The sequence below is a fragment of the Sebastes fasciatus genome, chromosome 17 (assembly GCF_043250625.1).
Source record: "Sebastes fasciatus isolate fSebFas1 chromosome 17, fSebFas1.pri, whole genome shotgun sequence".
Lineage (NCBI taxonomy): Eukaryota > Metazoa > Chordata > Actinopteri > Perciformes > Sebastidae > Sebastes > Sebastes fasciatus.
In genome coordinates this window covers 30,819,560-30,832,954 of record NC_133811.1, presented here as the reverse complement: position 1 = coordinate 30,832,954, position 13,395 = coordinate 30,819,560, and the positions used below count along the sequence as shown (strand labels likewise).

Here is a 13,395-nt window from a genome sequence, read left to right as displayed (position 1 = left end):
TACACGTCCTTACATTTGGGTACTCGCCAATATACCGATACGAGTACTTCTCTGTGCCAAAAGACCCTCGTTAACAGCCAGCTGGAGGGTGTGAGCGACACACGGAAGGCTGGGGAGTCCCGCATACGAGGTGGTGCGGCTCTAGGTCGGCTTGGAAAGGCTCGGGGCGAAGGTGCTTCCCGGGACAAAGTGCTCGCTGCGCCCTCTCTCCCTGCCGGGGAGGGACAGGGCCCCCCTTGTCCCGGTGCGTCTGTCGACCGGGGCGGACTGTCCTCAGTGCGCACCGACCGTGTCGTGCCACCAGGGCGGGGCTTGGCCCACGTAAAAGGCGCCAGGGGTCTGCGGCGATGTCGGCAACCTACCCGACCCGTCCTGAAACACGGACCAAGGAGTCTAACGCCCGCACCGTTGGGGAGGTGGAGCGTGAGCGCGTGTGATAGGACCCGAAAGATGGTGACGAGAGGTTAACGTCACGCTGCCGTAAAGTGGTATCGGAGCTGTTTTGCGAGTACGAGTACATGAGCACAGTATCGTATCGGACCCGGTACCCGATACTGGTATCGGTATCGGTGCATCCCTACTTACAAGAATCACTGCAGCCTCAGGAGGTATTATAATGTGTCACTAGAGGCCTGTCTGTAAACTGCTGCCCGTACAGCAGTCCGTTGCCCACACCGGGATCCTGGCCAGTCACTGACAAGCATGAAAAAAATGAAATGCATTGAATTGATGGAAAAGGTCCCGCCTCAAGGGAGGACGGGGACCTGCTGTCCTCCTCTACCCCCCCATGATGCCCACAACCACTTCTCACACACAGGCTGCCCTCCCCCCTCCGCCCTGCAGGTGTCACTGTTGAAACATTTTAACCATGAGATTTGGTAATGGTTTAACATCACACTGTAGCACAGAACAGCTGGTTGAAGGCTGGATATGATGCAGTGGTTTCCCTCCCAGAGCTTCGACAAAAGAAATCTACCAAAAAGATGCTTCATGCATGTTCTGAATGTTCAGTTTACACGAGTGACGGATCGATGGTAATGTTCTCACTCTACTCTCCTTCTCATCCTTCCCCTCGGCCGTCCAGGTTTGCGAAGCTCCTCCTCCGGCTCCCAGCGCTGCGCTCCATCGGTCTGAAGTGCCTGGAGCACCTGTTCTTCTTTAAACTGATCGGCGACACGCCCATCGACACCTTCCTGATGGAGATGCTAGAGGCGCCTCACCAGCTCACCTAGAGGAGCCAGGTTGGGTCCGGTCAGGATCTGATGCACACCAGGATTACCAACACATCACCCCATGTTGGGTCGTTAGCTCCTCTCGTTGGGCCTCACTTAAGCACCTGCTGGTTTTAATGCACCGGCTCTCACACCTGTACACACACAAACATACACACACAAACATACACACACATATTCCATTACACATGCAGATCTTAACTTGCATACATGAATTGACATAACTAATGCACAGATAACACGGCTCTGAATGAACAGTATGCTAATACACTCACACACACCATCTTTTCCCATACTCAGTTTTCCACCAGAGGGGTTACGACTCAAAGAATATATCCCCTTTTTTATCACACATATACAGTAAAGGTCTTAATTTACAGTTAGCCTTCCGTGTTTCACATCTTCATCTCACAGTGGGTTCTTGCTTCTGCGTAACTGGTGTACTCCCCCTGTTTGAACTAGGGTTAGTTAGTTAGTTACACTGCTAGCGGCACCTCTTTATATTCTATCCATCACTAGTCGGTTAGTTATTCATGTTTGGTTTTAGCTTCAAATCAGGTGCGTTGCATTTCAATCAACTGTCCATCACCAAACCAATTCACTTCTTATTGGTCAGGAGGTGTCCTATAATGGACAGGCAGACGCACCCTGCCAGTGAGTTCATCCAATCTCGTAAAAAAAATGTTTAAACATTAAATGCTTTTTTGTTTTGTTTGAATATTCATGCTGAAACTTGTTTGAGTTTCTATTTTGAAGTACTGTACTCATGAAATGAGAGCTTTTTTTCCAAGGCATTGAAATCCAGGAAAGGGGAGTGGGAGCACTTTGTTGAACAGACAGACTTTGTCCCTCCCACCCTGATGCGCACAGCGGGGCTTCGTAAGACAAGAAGAATGACTTGAATCTTTTATTTTTTCTAGTTTCGATTTCATCCTTTTTCTCTATTTTAAACAGCTCGAGTCTCACAGGAAGTACAGCTTCGTGCAAGACAAAAATTGTAGTTGTTTTTGTCTTTTCTCTCCCGTCGCTGGTGGTCATTTATGCACTTTTGTGAGTTGTAACTGTGTAAATGTTCCTGTTTCCTAGAAGTGACCATCTATTCTCAGACACCTAAGACGACCTTGAAGGTACTACGTGTAGGGTTTTCTCATTATTGCCGAATCAGACGTGATGATTTGTCATAGAACTTGCTAAATAATTGGCTACTTCCTGTACAGATGATAACCAGGTTTGGTCAGCCTCTGTTGGAGTTATGTGGGGCATTGCTTTGTATTCAAGATGCTGCACTCGGTTCTCTCTGTTAGAACGAGGTGCGAAAAGCTGGATTTTTGTGCAACACAAAAAGCAGCAGCAGAGATGAGAAATGATTTGACAGTCGCAATAATGCAACATTTCATTTCCCGCGGTCATCAGTCAATATCAAATCTGGCTCATCTGCGATACTCTTGCAGCCCACCGCTCACAGATGAATACATGATTTGGTAAACAATGCACCGGTGTTTGAATTACTGTGTCGTGTTACTGTAATGCAATAATGAAATGAGTTAGTGCTATATAATGGGAATCCTACACCTACTACCTGCAACTTTGGAAACTTAAATTCAGTGTTTATTGGCTCAGTGCTTGCAACTTTTGTACAGTAGATGTAAATAATACAAGAGAAGAACACAGGAGTCCTCGTGCAGAAACAAAACGCCCGTTCACACTCATGTGAATGTGAATTATGTGGCTCCAACAAAACACTTTTCAAATCTCTATTTTGTTTGCTGTTGAATCAACATTAGACTTAACCTCCTGTGTAAGGTCGTCACCATGACATTGAGCCCAGGGTCGAACCACACCTCACTGCTACTTTTGCACCAACTTCCGTTCCCCCGTTGTTCTCCGTAATCGATTGGCTGAATTTCGTCGACGACGGCGCTTGACATTTACTGCGATTGCAGTATTTTTGGGCGACCGAATCTGAGCTTTGCAGTGAAAAGTCAAATGCAGTAAACTATGAATTCTACACACGCTCAAAGGTGAGCAACACCGGGGTAAACAAAGATTTATTACCTTTTTTGATAGTATTTAAAAAAGAGTGTTGACATCCTGAGGTCTATTTTGCCTCATCAGTCGCCACGTTAGCAATTAGAAACGTACATCTTGCAGTATCATTCTACAGGGACGAGGCACAGCTGTCCTCTACCAGGTGCTAAATATGGTCTCTTAGTTTAAGACTTGCACATTTACATCAATGCAAACACAGTATGCAAGTACACAGGCAAACAGACTCATTGTTACTTTATGACCCCGAACTTCATTGCAGACTCCCAACTAAGGAAACTAAACACCAGCTAAGTGCTTGTACATATTGGGCTGTGTCTGATCCGTGTTTATCAGACAGCCGGTGTCTTTTGTATTGAAGAAAGCAGTCAGGCCGGTGGTAGCAATGAAAGTAGAGCTGGTGAACAATGAGCTTCCTGCCCTGCGGACGGTCCAAATACTTCTCAGAGGATCCCATTTGATGTGGACTCGGAGGCTGACAGTTAGATGGCCTGTAAGACAGGTGGTTTTGTTTAACATGTCAGTAAGTTGGTCCGACCTTTAGAGTTTGGTGTTGTTTCAGTTTTTCTCCATGTGTTTGGCCAACTCCCACAAAGTAATCTCCAGATGTCCATTAATGTCCTACATGCAGAGAGAAGTCAGCCCCCTCGTGCACCAGTGCTGCCTCATTTACTGTAGGTGTAGTTCTTGTACTGCATATGATGCAGTACGATGCAGCGAAAAGGATTTTGTGGCCGCCGGACATTGTGATCTGGGTTGGAGCATAGCTATCCTTGGCTGTGGAATGAAGGTTGTGAGTGCAACCCCCCAGAGAATCAGGCTGACTCCAGGATGTGTGCTCATCTTCTGTCTCTGTCTCTGCAGGATTCCTCTGTTGAATGTTTAAGCTTGCTGCTACTGCGTCGTGTTAATATCTGGAGATGGGAATGATGATTACACAATCAGTCAAGTGCTGGAGGAACCACTAGTTGTAAAAAAAAATCAAAGTCAAATCCACAGCGGACTGAAGAAATGCCAAACTTTGTTGATGATTCATCAAAAAGCAAAAATATGCAACTTGTATATCGTGGTAAACAGTCGTCATGTGCATTGTGTTTCTGGCATCTGCAAACTGTAGCTCGGTCTGTTACATCAGTTCATATTAATTGGCAGTGAAATGATTTCCCATCCCTCCATATATCAGCTATGCCTTTTAAGTTTTGCCATTTCTATATTTCTTAACATTTTGCTATGAGCGTAGGTCATTTACAGGATGATATACACATGTTTAAGAGAGTCAGCGCAGGCTCTGTGTGCTGATCAAGCAGACTGTTTTAGAAAGAGCTGGTGGTTGAGTGTTTCATTTTTTTATGTGTGGCCACATGTGCTTTTCTGCACACGTGTAACGAATCTGTCTGCAGCTACGCCTTTTGACTGGCAGATACTCTATAGCTTTGGCGGTGATGTGCTGAGCACTGTTAAATTGGTTTGTTGAGAAAAATAATCAAAGGATGCACAGAGGAAAAGGAGCGTGAGCCGGAGGGGCGATGAAGTGGCGTGTTGACCTGATGCTTTATCAACGGCCTCCTCCCCTTCCTCCGCTTCGCCCCGTCTCCACTGCTTTACTTTAAACTTAACAAAGTGCTGATTCACTCACCCACGTGGGCTGAAGATGACCGGGCTTTGCATCGGGACGGACTTCTATATAAATAATCCTCTGGTTCTTGGACTGTTTGAAAAAGGATGTGAAGCTTTTCGGCGGGGGACATCGGAGCACCGGAGAGCTGTAAGGAAGGGATCCGTGCCGCGTGTCCCCTCTTTGCTTACTTTACTTGACGGCAGAGCAGCGGCGATCTGCGGTCGCCATCGGGAGACCGCCGGATCGCACCGCACCGCCCATTTGTCATTGCAACCGTGTGCACTCAAGGCAGACGCATGCTGTGACCTTTTGACTGTGTAGCAGTATTGTTGTCGCCATCTTTGTTACATTTTGAAATGACTCTCTTTCTGAACATTGATTGAAACGTTGATTAAATATGCTTTTTTTTTTTTTTTAAATGGATCGCAGGCTGTGACTGAAGAATTGATCATTGTGTATAGACTAGATATCAGGGCGGGGTTTTCACCTATTGACACAGGCCCCCCTGGAGCCAAGGCCCATCCCACTCTGATCAATGAGGCAGTGTGTGCTATGCAGCCTTGAACCCAACACCCTCACTGGTTTATTTATCACTGCCAACTTGTTTGCGGATGTGGCTGTTTTTTAAATGCCGGGCCGCTCAGTCCCCAGCGCTTGTTTGTCATGTATGTTGTATTATTGTGCAGCGCACTAAAGAGTGTGCGCTAACCTTGGCCCTGTGTAGTGCATACTAAAGAGAGAGGGGCCCTCATAGGAATGGAATGACAGCTCGTGTGGAGAGGGGAGGACTGGTCACTGGAGAGGGAAGTAGACCCCCTCTTGGTGCTCTAGCTGTGCATTGGTGCTTTTTTTTTTTATATATAGGGTCCCCTGGGCCTTAAAACGTCGGCTTTGGTTTCCAAGATACAGGGAAATGCAAATAAGGAATGATTAAACAAGGATAGCCCTCGTCCTGCTCTTCTTCAGATGCATTCGTTTGGTTGAGGCCTGTACTACGAAGCTGGTTCAACATACCCAGGGTATCTTCTCGTCATCTGGCTTCACTAACCCTAACAACCGAGATCCAGCTAAGCGCTCCTACGACGCTGGTTATCAACTCGGTAAATCAACCCAGGGTTTCTCAGTCTGGGTGTGAGCGCGTTCACTTGAAAGGAGCGGTGTTTGCAGCATCTGACCAATCAGAAACACGGACGAGTCTGCTGTCAGCAGAGCGGCACATTTTACAAACCAAGAGACACTATAATATTAGACAAATACCAAGAAGTTCAAAGCATAATCCAGACTAAAAGTTACAGTTGAAGCAGGAAGGACAGCTGGCAAAAGAAAAAAATGGCGATTTGTGAATGCGTAAAGTAAAGTAACAGATTTATTAAGTTGACGGCCTGAGAAGTCAGATCTAGTCGTCTAGACGGGGCTGTGATATTATAAAAAGCTTTCAGAATATAATGGATGAATAGACTACACTTCATTACGACCTTTGACATAAATGTGGCGTGTATGAGTATTTCAGCCGTCTCAGCTGCGTCCCCGACTCCGGCGGTGTGAAACGGACTTGAGGCCGACAGCCAGCTGTCCTTTCTGCATTTCAGTTTGATCTGTGTTGTTTTTAGTCTGGATTAGGATTTAAACTTCTTGATTTACTGATCGGTCAGTAGGCGGTGCTTTCATACCAGTTGATCTCTTATCTGGAACCTGGAGGTTAGCTGTTCAGCATCAGTTACCATGGAGACTGAAAACCCTGGAGGGTTAACCCTGAGGTCACCTCGCTAACCCCAAATCCTGCTTCGTAGTCCAGGCCTCAGGTCTAGTGCAGCCTGTTTACTGAGTTAGAGTCATGTGTGGCTGTAGCTGGATAATACCAGAAATAAAATAACCAAACCTTCAGAACGTGTGACTCTAATTGTAGACAGGATGTGGTTCCACAGAATCAACCTGATGGGAGGGATCAACAGAATATGAAGGAGGAGGAGGTTGTTGTCGTGTTTAAGGTCGGAGGAAATGTGGCGGGAAGGTCAGAGAGAGAAGGAGGGAAGAGAAGAAGGGCAGGGACGTAACGGACTCAGATCGGGCGTTGATTTGTCGATCAAGAAGAAAAAAAAAACTATTTTCCGGTAGATCTAGAATCTTCCTTAATCGTCTACTCTTCACCATAAAAAACAAAAGAAATCACACTGTTTTATTTGTCTGGTTTCCCGTCTCCCTCTTCTCCCTCTTCTCCCAACGATGCTCTTCTTCTTTTGTTTATTACAAAGTATTAAACAAATACCAGAACTGTCGAATCAGAATGGAACCTGTCACTCTTATTCTTTCTCTTTCTCTTGTGTCTGTTCTTTGTCCTGTTTGTATCCCGCTCCATCGTACACATGGAGCTGACTATTGTGTGCTTTGGGGAATGAAAGAAGAAGAAAATGAAAAATATGAATACCTTTTTCAGTCATTAATTCTGAATCTTGTTTCTGTTTGTTGTATCATGTCCGAGTAAAGGTTTTAATACTGTACGTCAAGTGTTTTGATTTATTATTTAAAACTCTTTGCACCATGTAAATGAAAAGTACTTTTAGTTACAGTAGTGAGACACGCCTTAAAACACACAGTGCACTTATTTCCTTTAGGCTCCACATAAAACTCCCACTCACTGTCCGTGAATTACAACTTGGCTCCCACTGGTGTCCTGGAGAAATGATGGCGAGCTCCTCAGTCCAGCAGGACCGCAGGGCCCCGGCTGACCGCTTGCGCCGCACTCCCGTCTTTCAAACTCTAGAGGGAGCACTGACCTCTTGTCCTCGTCTAAGTTTCAGCAACCGTGGTGTCTCCTGTCGCTGCTCCGCCTCAGTTAGAGCTGCTGGGCGGAGAGACTGTCCTGCACACTGCCCCCCCCCCCCCCCCCCCCCACTACTTTACGCACCTTGGCCAATAAGGGAGCAGCAGAAAAAAAAATGTTATAGGTAAATTTCACCCCTGCACCGGTGGTGGCTCTATTCCCCTCAGACACATATTTAAATGTAAAGAAAGACAGGAATGCTGGTATGAGTTTGTATCTGTGTGGCCGTGTAGTTAGGGGCTCTCCTCTCTCCTGCTGCCTCCTTCAGTCTGTCCAGAGTATCTTCTTCATCCTGCCCCACAGGAGCTACACTGCACAGTTCAGCTCACTATTCAAGGCCTGAGATGATGCACAGAATTTAAGCCCCTAAAAGAACTTGAATCACTTTATCAAACGTATTTTTATGTCATTTTTAAAGCCAGTTTTTAGTTCATGCATGCTGTACGGTAATGACAAATGCACACCAATGGCAGCTCATATTTGTACAGTATCATTTATTAAGCTGTCGCCTTATGCCACATTGTCGTGTTTAAAAAGATCAAGCAGCGGTTCATTGGCAATTTAGCTTTTCATACCTCAATATTTCACCCTTTAAAATACCCCTGTATGATTTTCTTCCAGTTTTATGGTAGAAGCCACCGTTGGAAGACATTGACGGAGCAGTACTTGCAGTATTATTATGTATTTCCACTTTGGTTGATGTGTGGTTGGCCTAGTTATACAGTACACCCCCCCCCCCAGAGTCCTTTGGCCTCTTTATTTTAGTGTTTCACTGAGCAGGCCCAAGTTTAGAATAGTTCTTAGCTCCATCACTCTAATGAAGTGGAGTGGTAAATATGCCGTAAAAATAAAGTTTAACAACGGACGGACGTTAAGCATCACTTTCCACGTTCCAGATGACTGAGCCGAGTGTGAGGAGCTCCTGTAGAGACAGCAGCTGCCAGCAGAGGGAGCAGACACAATGAGTGTTCTGTTCAGGACCCTGAAGCACATTGCAGACATGTCAGCAGCATCAGATTTAGAGAAGACATGATGGGTTAAATGTGATAAATGTTGGGTTCCAAAATCAGATTTCCAGCAGCTGAATACTGTATTCTGCTTATAGGACCGGTGTGGTACAAGAAAGGGAATATAATATTCATAACTGTGTTTTCATGAGTGTATAATCAGCTTATAATAAGAATGGTTGTGTTTTCATTAGCTGTTTATATCTACATAGGGAGCGGGTCCTCTTCACGGAGTCCGTCATGTTTCTACAGTAGCCCAGAGAGGACAAACCTGTTAACGTTTCCTGTTTGGGCCGGAGTCGGTAACGTTACTCGCTGCTCTCTCTCTCTCTCTCGCCTTGCAGCTCACTTCCCACGTGCATTTTTTACATCCTCCGATCGGCTCTGAAGTCCATCCTGACTGCAACTGATCTCAAACCCTCAATATTAAACATGTTCAATGTTTCCGATGGGATATCCTGCCGTGTGTGGGGAACCCCGAGGACAGCCGATGACACGGTGACATGGGAAAGAACGACAGCCAGTTGTGAACCAAGCTGACTGAAGAAGGAAGGACAACCACCGCCGTCACTGTGGCCGCGGCTAATGCATGAGCTAATGCAAGACGCCAAGCATAAAGTGGTAGTGAGACGGAGCTCAGAGATGGAGGACCAACTTGTTGATTTGTGGCAACAACACAAGTGTTTATTCAACACGTCTCCATGACGTCATCCATCCATCCTTCATGAATTTTAAGTATGAAGTAGTGTAAAGACTGAGGGCGTATTCACACCTGCCTTGTTTAGTTCGGCTGAATGGAACCCCGGAGCGTTTCACCCTCTCGGTGCGGTTCGTTTGGGCAGCTGTGAACACAGCAGTCGCACTCGGGTGCAGCACCAAAACAAGCGAACCGAGACCTCCTTGAAGGGGGGGGGGGGTCTCGGTTCGCTTCCAAACCAACTGCGGTACGGTTCGGTACGCTTCGTTTGTGTTGAGAACATGATCCGACCTCGATCCGGCCCAACTGGCGAAAGCATTGCGCCTTTTTGGATTAAACCGGCTCCGGTAGCGAGCTGCTCTGCTCTGTGCACGTCAACACCAGACAGCAGACAACATTACTAGAAAAGAGCCTACGCTTGTCCTCGCTATTCACATCAGTACTAAAGAGGTGTAACATCAGGCTGTGTTGAAGACCACGGGGCAGACCTGATGGATCTAAGGAAATATTTTCTGCCGATGAGCTGATACGCTCAGTTCAGGAGGGTTAATGCACACCTCCTCCTCCGGCCTCCGTACGTCTTGATATGCACCTTCGGCGACTCCAGAGCTTCAACACATTGTTTTCACAAACCAAACTGGAGGCAATATGGTGACAGTTTGGTCTCTGATTCAGACCAGAGCAAACGAACTACAGGTGTGACAACGCCCTAACATCGCTAATTCTTCCTCTCTGTCGTCTGCCATGTTTGTTTACCCTAAAGTCTCGTTTGATCGCGAGAGATGTCGCGAGATTTCAGTTTGTTTTTAAGTCGTGACTCTTGTTGTCCATGAATGGAGTCTGTTAGTGTCGTTGCTCTCCACACACTACAGGAACAAAACTGTTTAACGTAACATGTGGTTGTGTGTGGGCTCTCACGTTTTACACATCTGTTACCATTTGAAAGATCTTTTAGTTTGGGGTGGCCAGCCTTAAGAACTCTGCTCTTTCTTAATCGCCATTCACGTTTTCGCGTCGGCCACCGTAGCCCTTCGACACGCTCGGCACACAGGAGAGGCTTCAGTTGGTTGCAATCTCCTCACCTCACCGCTTGATACCGCTAGATCCTACACACTGGACCTTTAAAGTTTTTAAACATTCTGAGCACAGAATCACTAAAAGGTTTTGACATTTAGTGATTTAAAATAAAACCATTTAATATAGTTGATAAATGAAGACAATGAGAGGTCTGTTTGAGTCCCCCCTTTGACCTATACTTCATCTTAACCCTTCTCAGGCCCTTTACCAGCTTGCCGTCTCCACTGTTTCCCATCTTTCCTTCTCTGCCTCACTTTTCCCTCCTCATTACAATTCTGTCTCACCTTCTTGTACTCCTCTCTTCTCCTTCACTTCACTGTCTCTCTCATTCCGACTCCCTCCATCCTGTCTGTTAACCTTTCTCAGTGTCTTTCCTGCCCTCCTCTCGCCCCAGTCTCCTTCTGGCTCTAACTCTTCCTCTCCCTCACTCCTGTTTCCCACCCCCATCCCCATCCCCATCTCCCTCCCTCCCCTCCAGCATGTGAGGCTGAGCGCTGCAGAAAGACACCTTTTATACCGAGGGGTCAAATTCCTCTTAATCTCTGCTTCAGTCAGTTTTCACCAGGTGAATGAACGAGCCCTGTTTGAAGTCACTCACCAGCGAAGCTTTGGTGGATCGTGTGCGGTAGAAATACCCCACACATCGCGTTCATGCACACGCAAACACACACCTATAAGGTGTGAAGAAGGAAGACAGAGCTATATTGAGCTGGTGTACTCTTTAGGGAAAGATGTCAGGTGCTGCTCACTGTTATTTTCTCTTCCAGGTAGGTCGGCCTGCACAGTCAAATAAATACTATAATCCCCCATCTGGACTTCAGGATTGCATAATTGTCCTTGACTGTGTAAATTGATTCTAACATTTAAACTCCAACCTAAACGTTTCTATAAACTTCATATACAGCTGTGTCTCTACAGTTCATTTATCTTTTCATGGCATTAAAGACGTCGTATACAGCGTGCTGCCTCTGTGAGCTCCAGACTGTGGGGACGGGAAGAAACTCTGGAATGACTAGTGACAACATTTAGAGAAGCCAAATTACTGGTCAGCCGCTGTCCCCATGTTCTTTCAGCTGTAATCATATGCTAGCCTTTGGGTATACATAGACCGAATGTGAGCCAGGGTACACTTAGATGACTGCGAGCGCCTCCTGAGCAGAGCTAAATCTGGGTGACTGAGACTCGGGTCCCACATAAAGTATATCATTTTTACATTTGAGGGCGGCTGTTCTTTGCTTTCTAATCAAAGGGAACATGGAAGATATGTCAGACGAAGAGATGTGCTGAAAGAGAGACGGCATCATGGTGTCACTCACAACCGGGGGATTTATAACTTAAAGGAGCAGTGTGTAGGATCTAGTGCAGGGGTCAGAGGTCAGGGGTCAGCAACCTGCGTCTCTTCAGCTCCTCTCCAGTGGCTCCCTGTGGATTTAAAGAATGGAAATGAATAACTGTTTGTTTACATTTTCATTTTTATTTGTCATTGTTGTAGGTCTATGGTACGACGGTACGACGGTACGACGGAGGATTAGGACCATATTGAGGGGAAAAATTAATCTGAGATTTAGAGAATAAAGTCATAATATTATAAAGTAGTCATTTTATGGTTATTTACAACTTTTTTTCTCTTAAAGTTATGACTTTATTCTGTAAATCTCTAGAAAAACTTAATGTGGCATACAGTATATACCGTTGACCTGATATCTCCCACTAAAGATTCCCTGTCCTCCAGGGTATGGTAGGAAAGGGTCTGTGGAGCAACAGTTATTGAGTTTAATCATGTAAAACATGCAGGATCTCCAGTAATGATATGTTTTGTGCACGAGCAGTGTGCATAGAAGGGGTGAAATGTTTGAACTGGAAAGATCACAAACCTCTTAATGTCACTGTATTGACAGGAGAGACCGGGCAGTGTGTGTGTGTGTGTGTGTGTGTGTGTGTGTGTGTGTGTGTGTGTGTGTGTGTGTGTGTGTGTGTGTGTGTGTGTGTGTGTGTGTGTGTGTGTGTGTGTGTGTGTGTGTGTGTGTGTGCGCGCGTGCGCGTGCGCGTGCGCGTGCGCGTGTGTGGGAGGGTTAACCAGCTCTCGTCTGTGTGCCAGCCGTGAACGTGAGAGGGCTGAGATGTGTCAGCGAGGGGAAAAGGAAGAGGGAGGGTAGTATTTTCACTCTGCAGCATCACAGTTCTTTATCCTGCCGTCTTGGCGTTTGCATGTTTTGTTCGTACAGTAATGGCCCGGATGGGACCGAGCTGAGATGAAAAGCTCTTTGATGTCTCATCAGAGGACAGAGGACAGCTCAGATTGTTTTCACTGCTCCCCGACCTCATTAACTGTGTCTGTGTACAGATGCTGCAGGCCGGCATGCTCAGCCTCTTGTTTTGGAAATCAATAATTAGTTTTTCTGTTCTTGATCTTTTGTGCTTCCGTGCCTGGGAACGCCGAACCTCACCCTACTCCTTCCACTTTCCTCTCCTCCCGTTGACACATTCACACACGGAAGCTGCCCCGGCCCAGTCTCATTCACACGGCGTCAAATACCAACGCTTTGCCAGACCCCTCGGCATCTGATACCGACGCACAGGGCACCCTTTGGCGTCCGTAGGAGACGTTCTGGCCTTTCACGTGACTACAATGTAGACTAACATGCACATCAATATTAGACGCTCAGAGCAAGTGCTCCGGGAGTGTGATGACGTAGACTTGAACATAACTTAAAGGTAGGGTCGACGATGTTGGAAAGCTAGCATAATGTGAAAGTAGCATCGCCTCAGGAGCTCCGTCTAAACCCCCACCCCTCCCCACATGCACAAGCGCCGCCGCATCATAACTACTTCACCGCCACAGAGCGGAGAGAGGACCTCAACTCAACAACGCTACCTCACGACCAGTAACCGCGGCA

The 13,395-nt window shown here is 46.5% G+C and overlaps 1 protein-coding gene across 4 annotated transcripts in view; it reads left to right on the top strand.

Moving 5' to 3' along the window:
* The window catches only part of rxrba (retinoid x receptor, beta a), a 33,105-nt gene extending 25,715 nt beyond the window's left edge, over positions 1–7,390 (top strand). For all 4 annotated transcript variants that reach the window (XM_074614382.1, XM_074614380.1, XM_074614381.1 and 1 more), the window contains one exon: positions 1,085–7,390. In XM_074614382.1, the coding sequence (XP_074470483.1) occupies positions 1,085–1,232 (148 nt within the window). In that variant the 3' untranslated portion in view covers positions 1,233–7,390. The remainder of the gene's footprint in view (positions 1–1,084) is intronic.
* Positions 7,391–13,395: the final 6,005 nt, after the last annotated feature.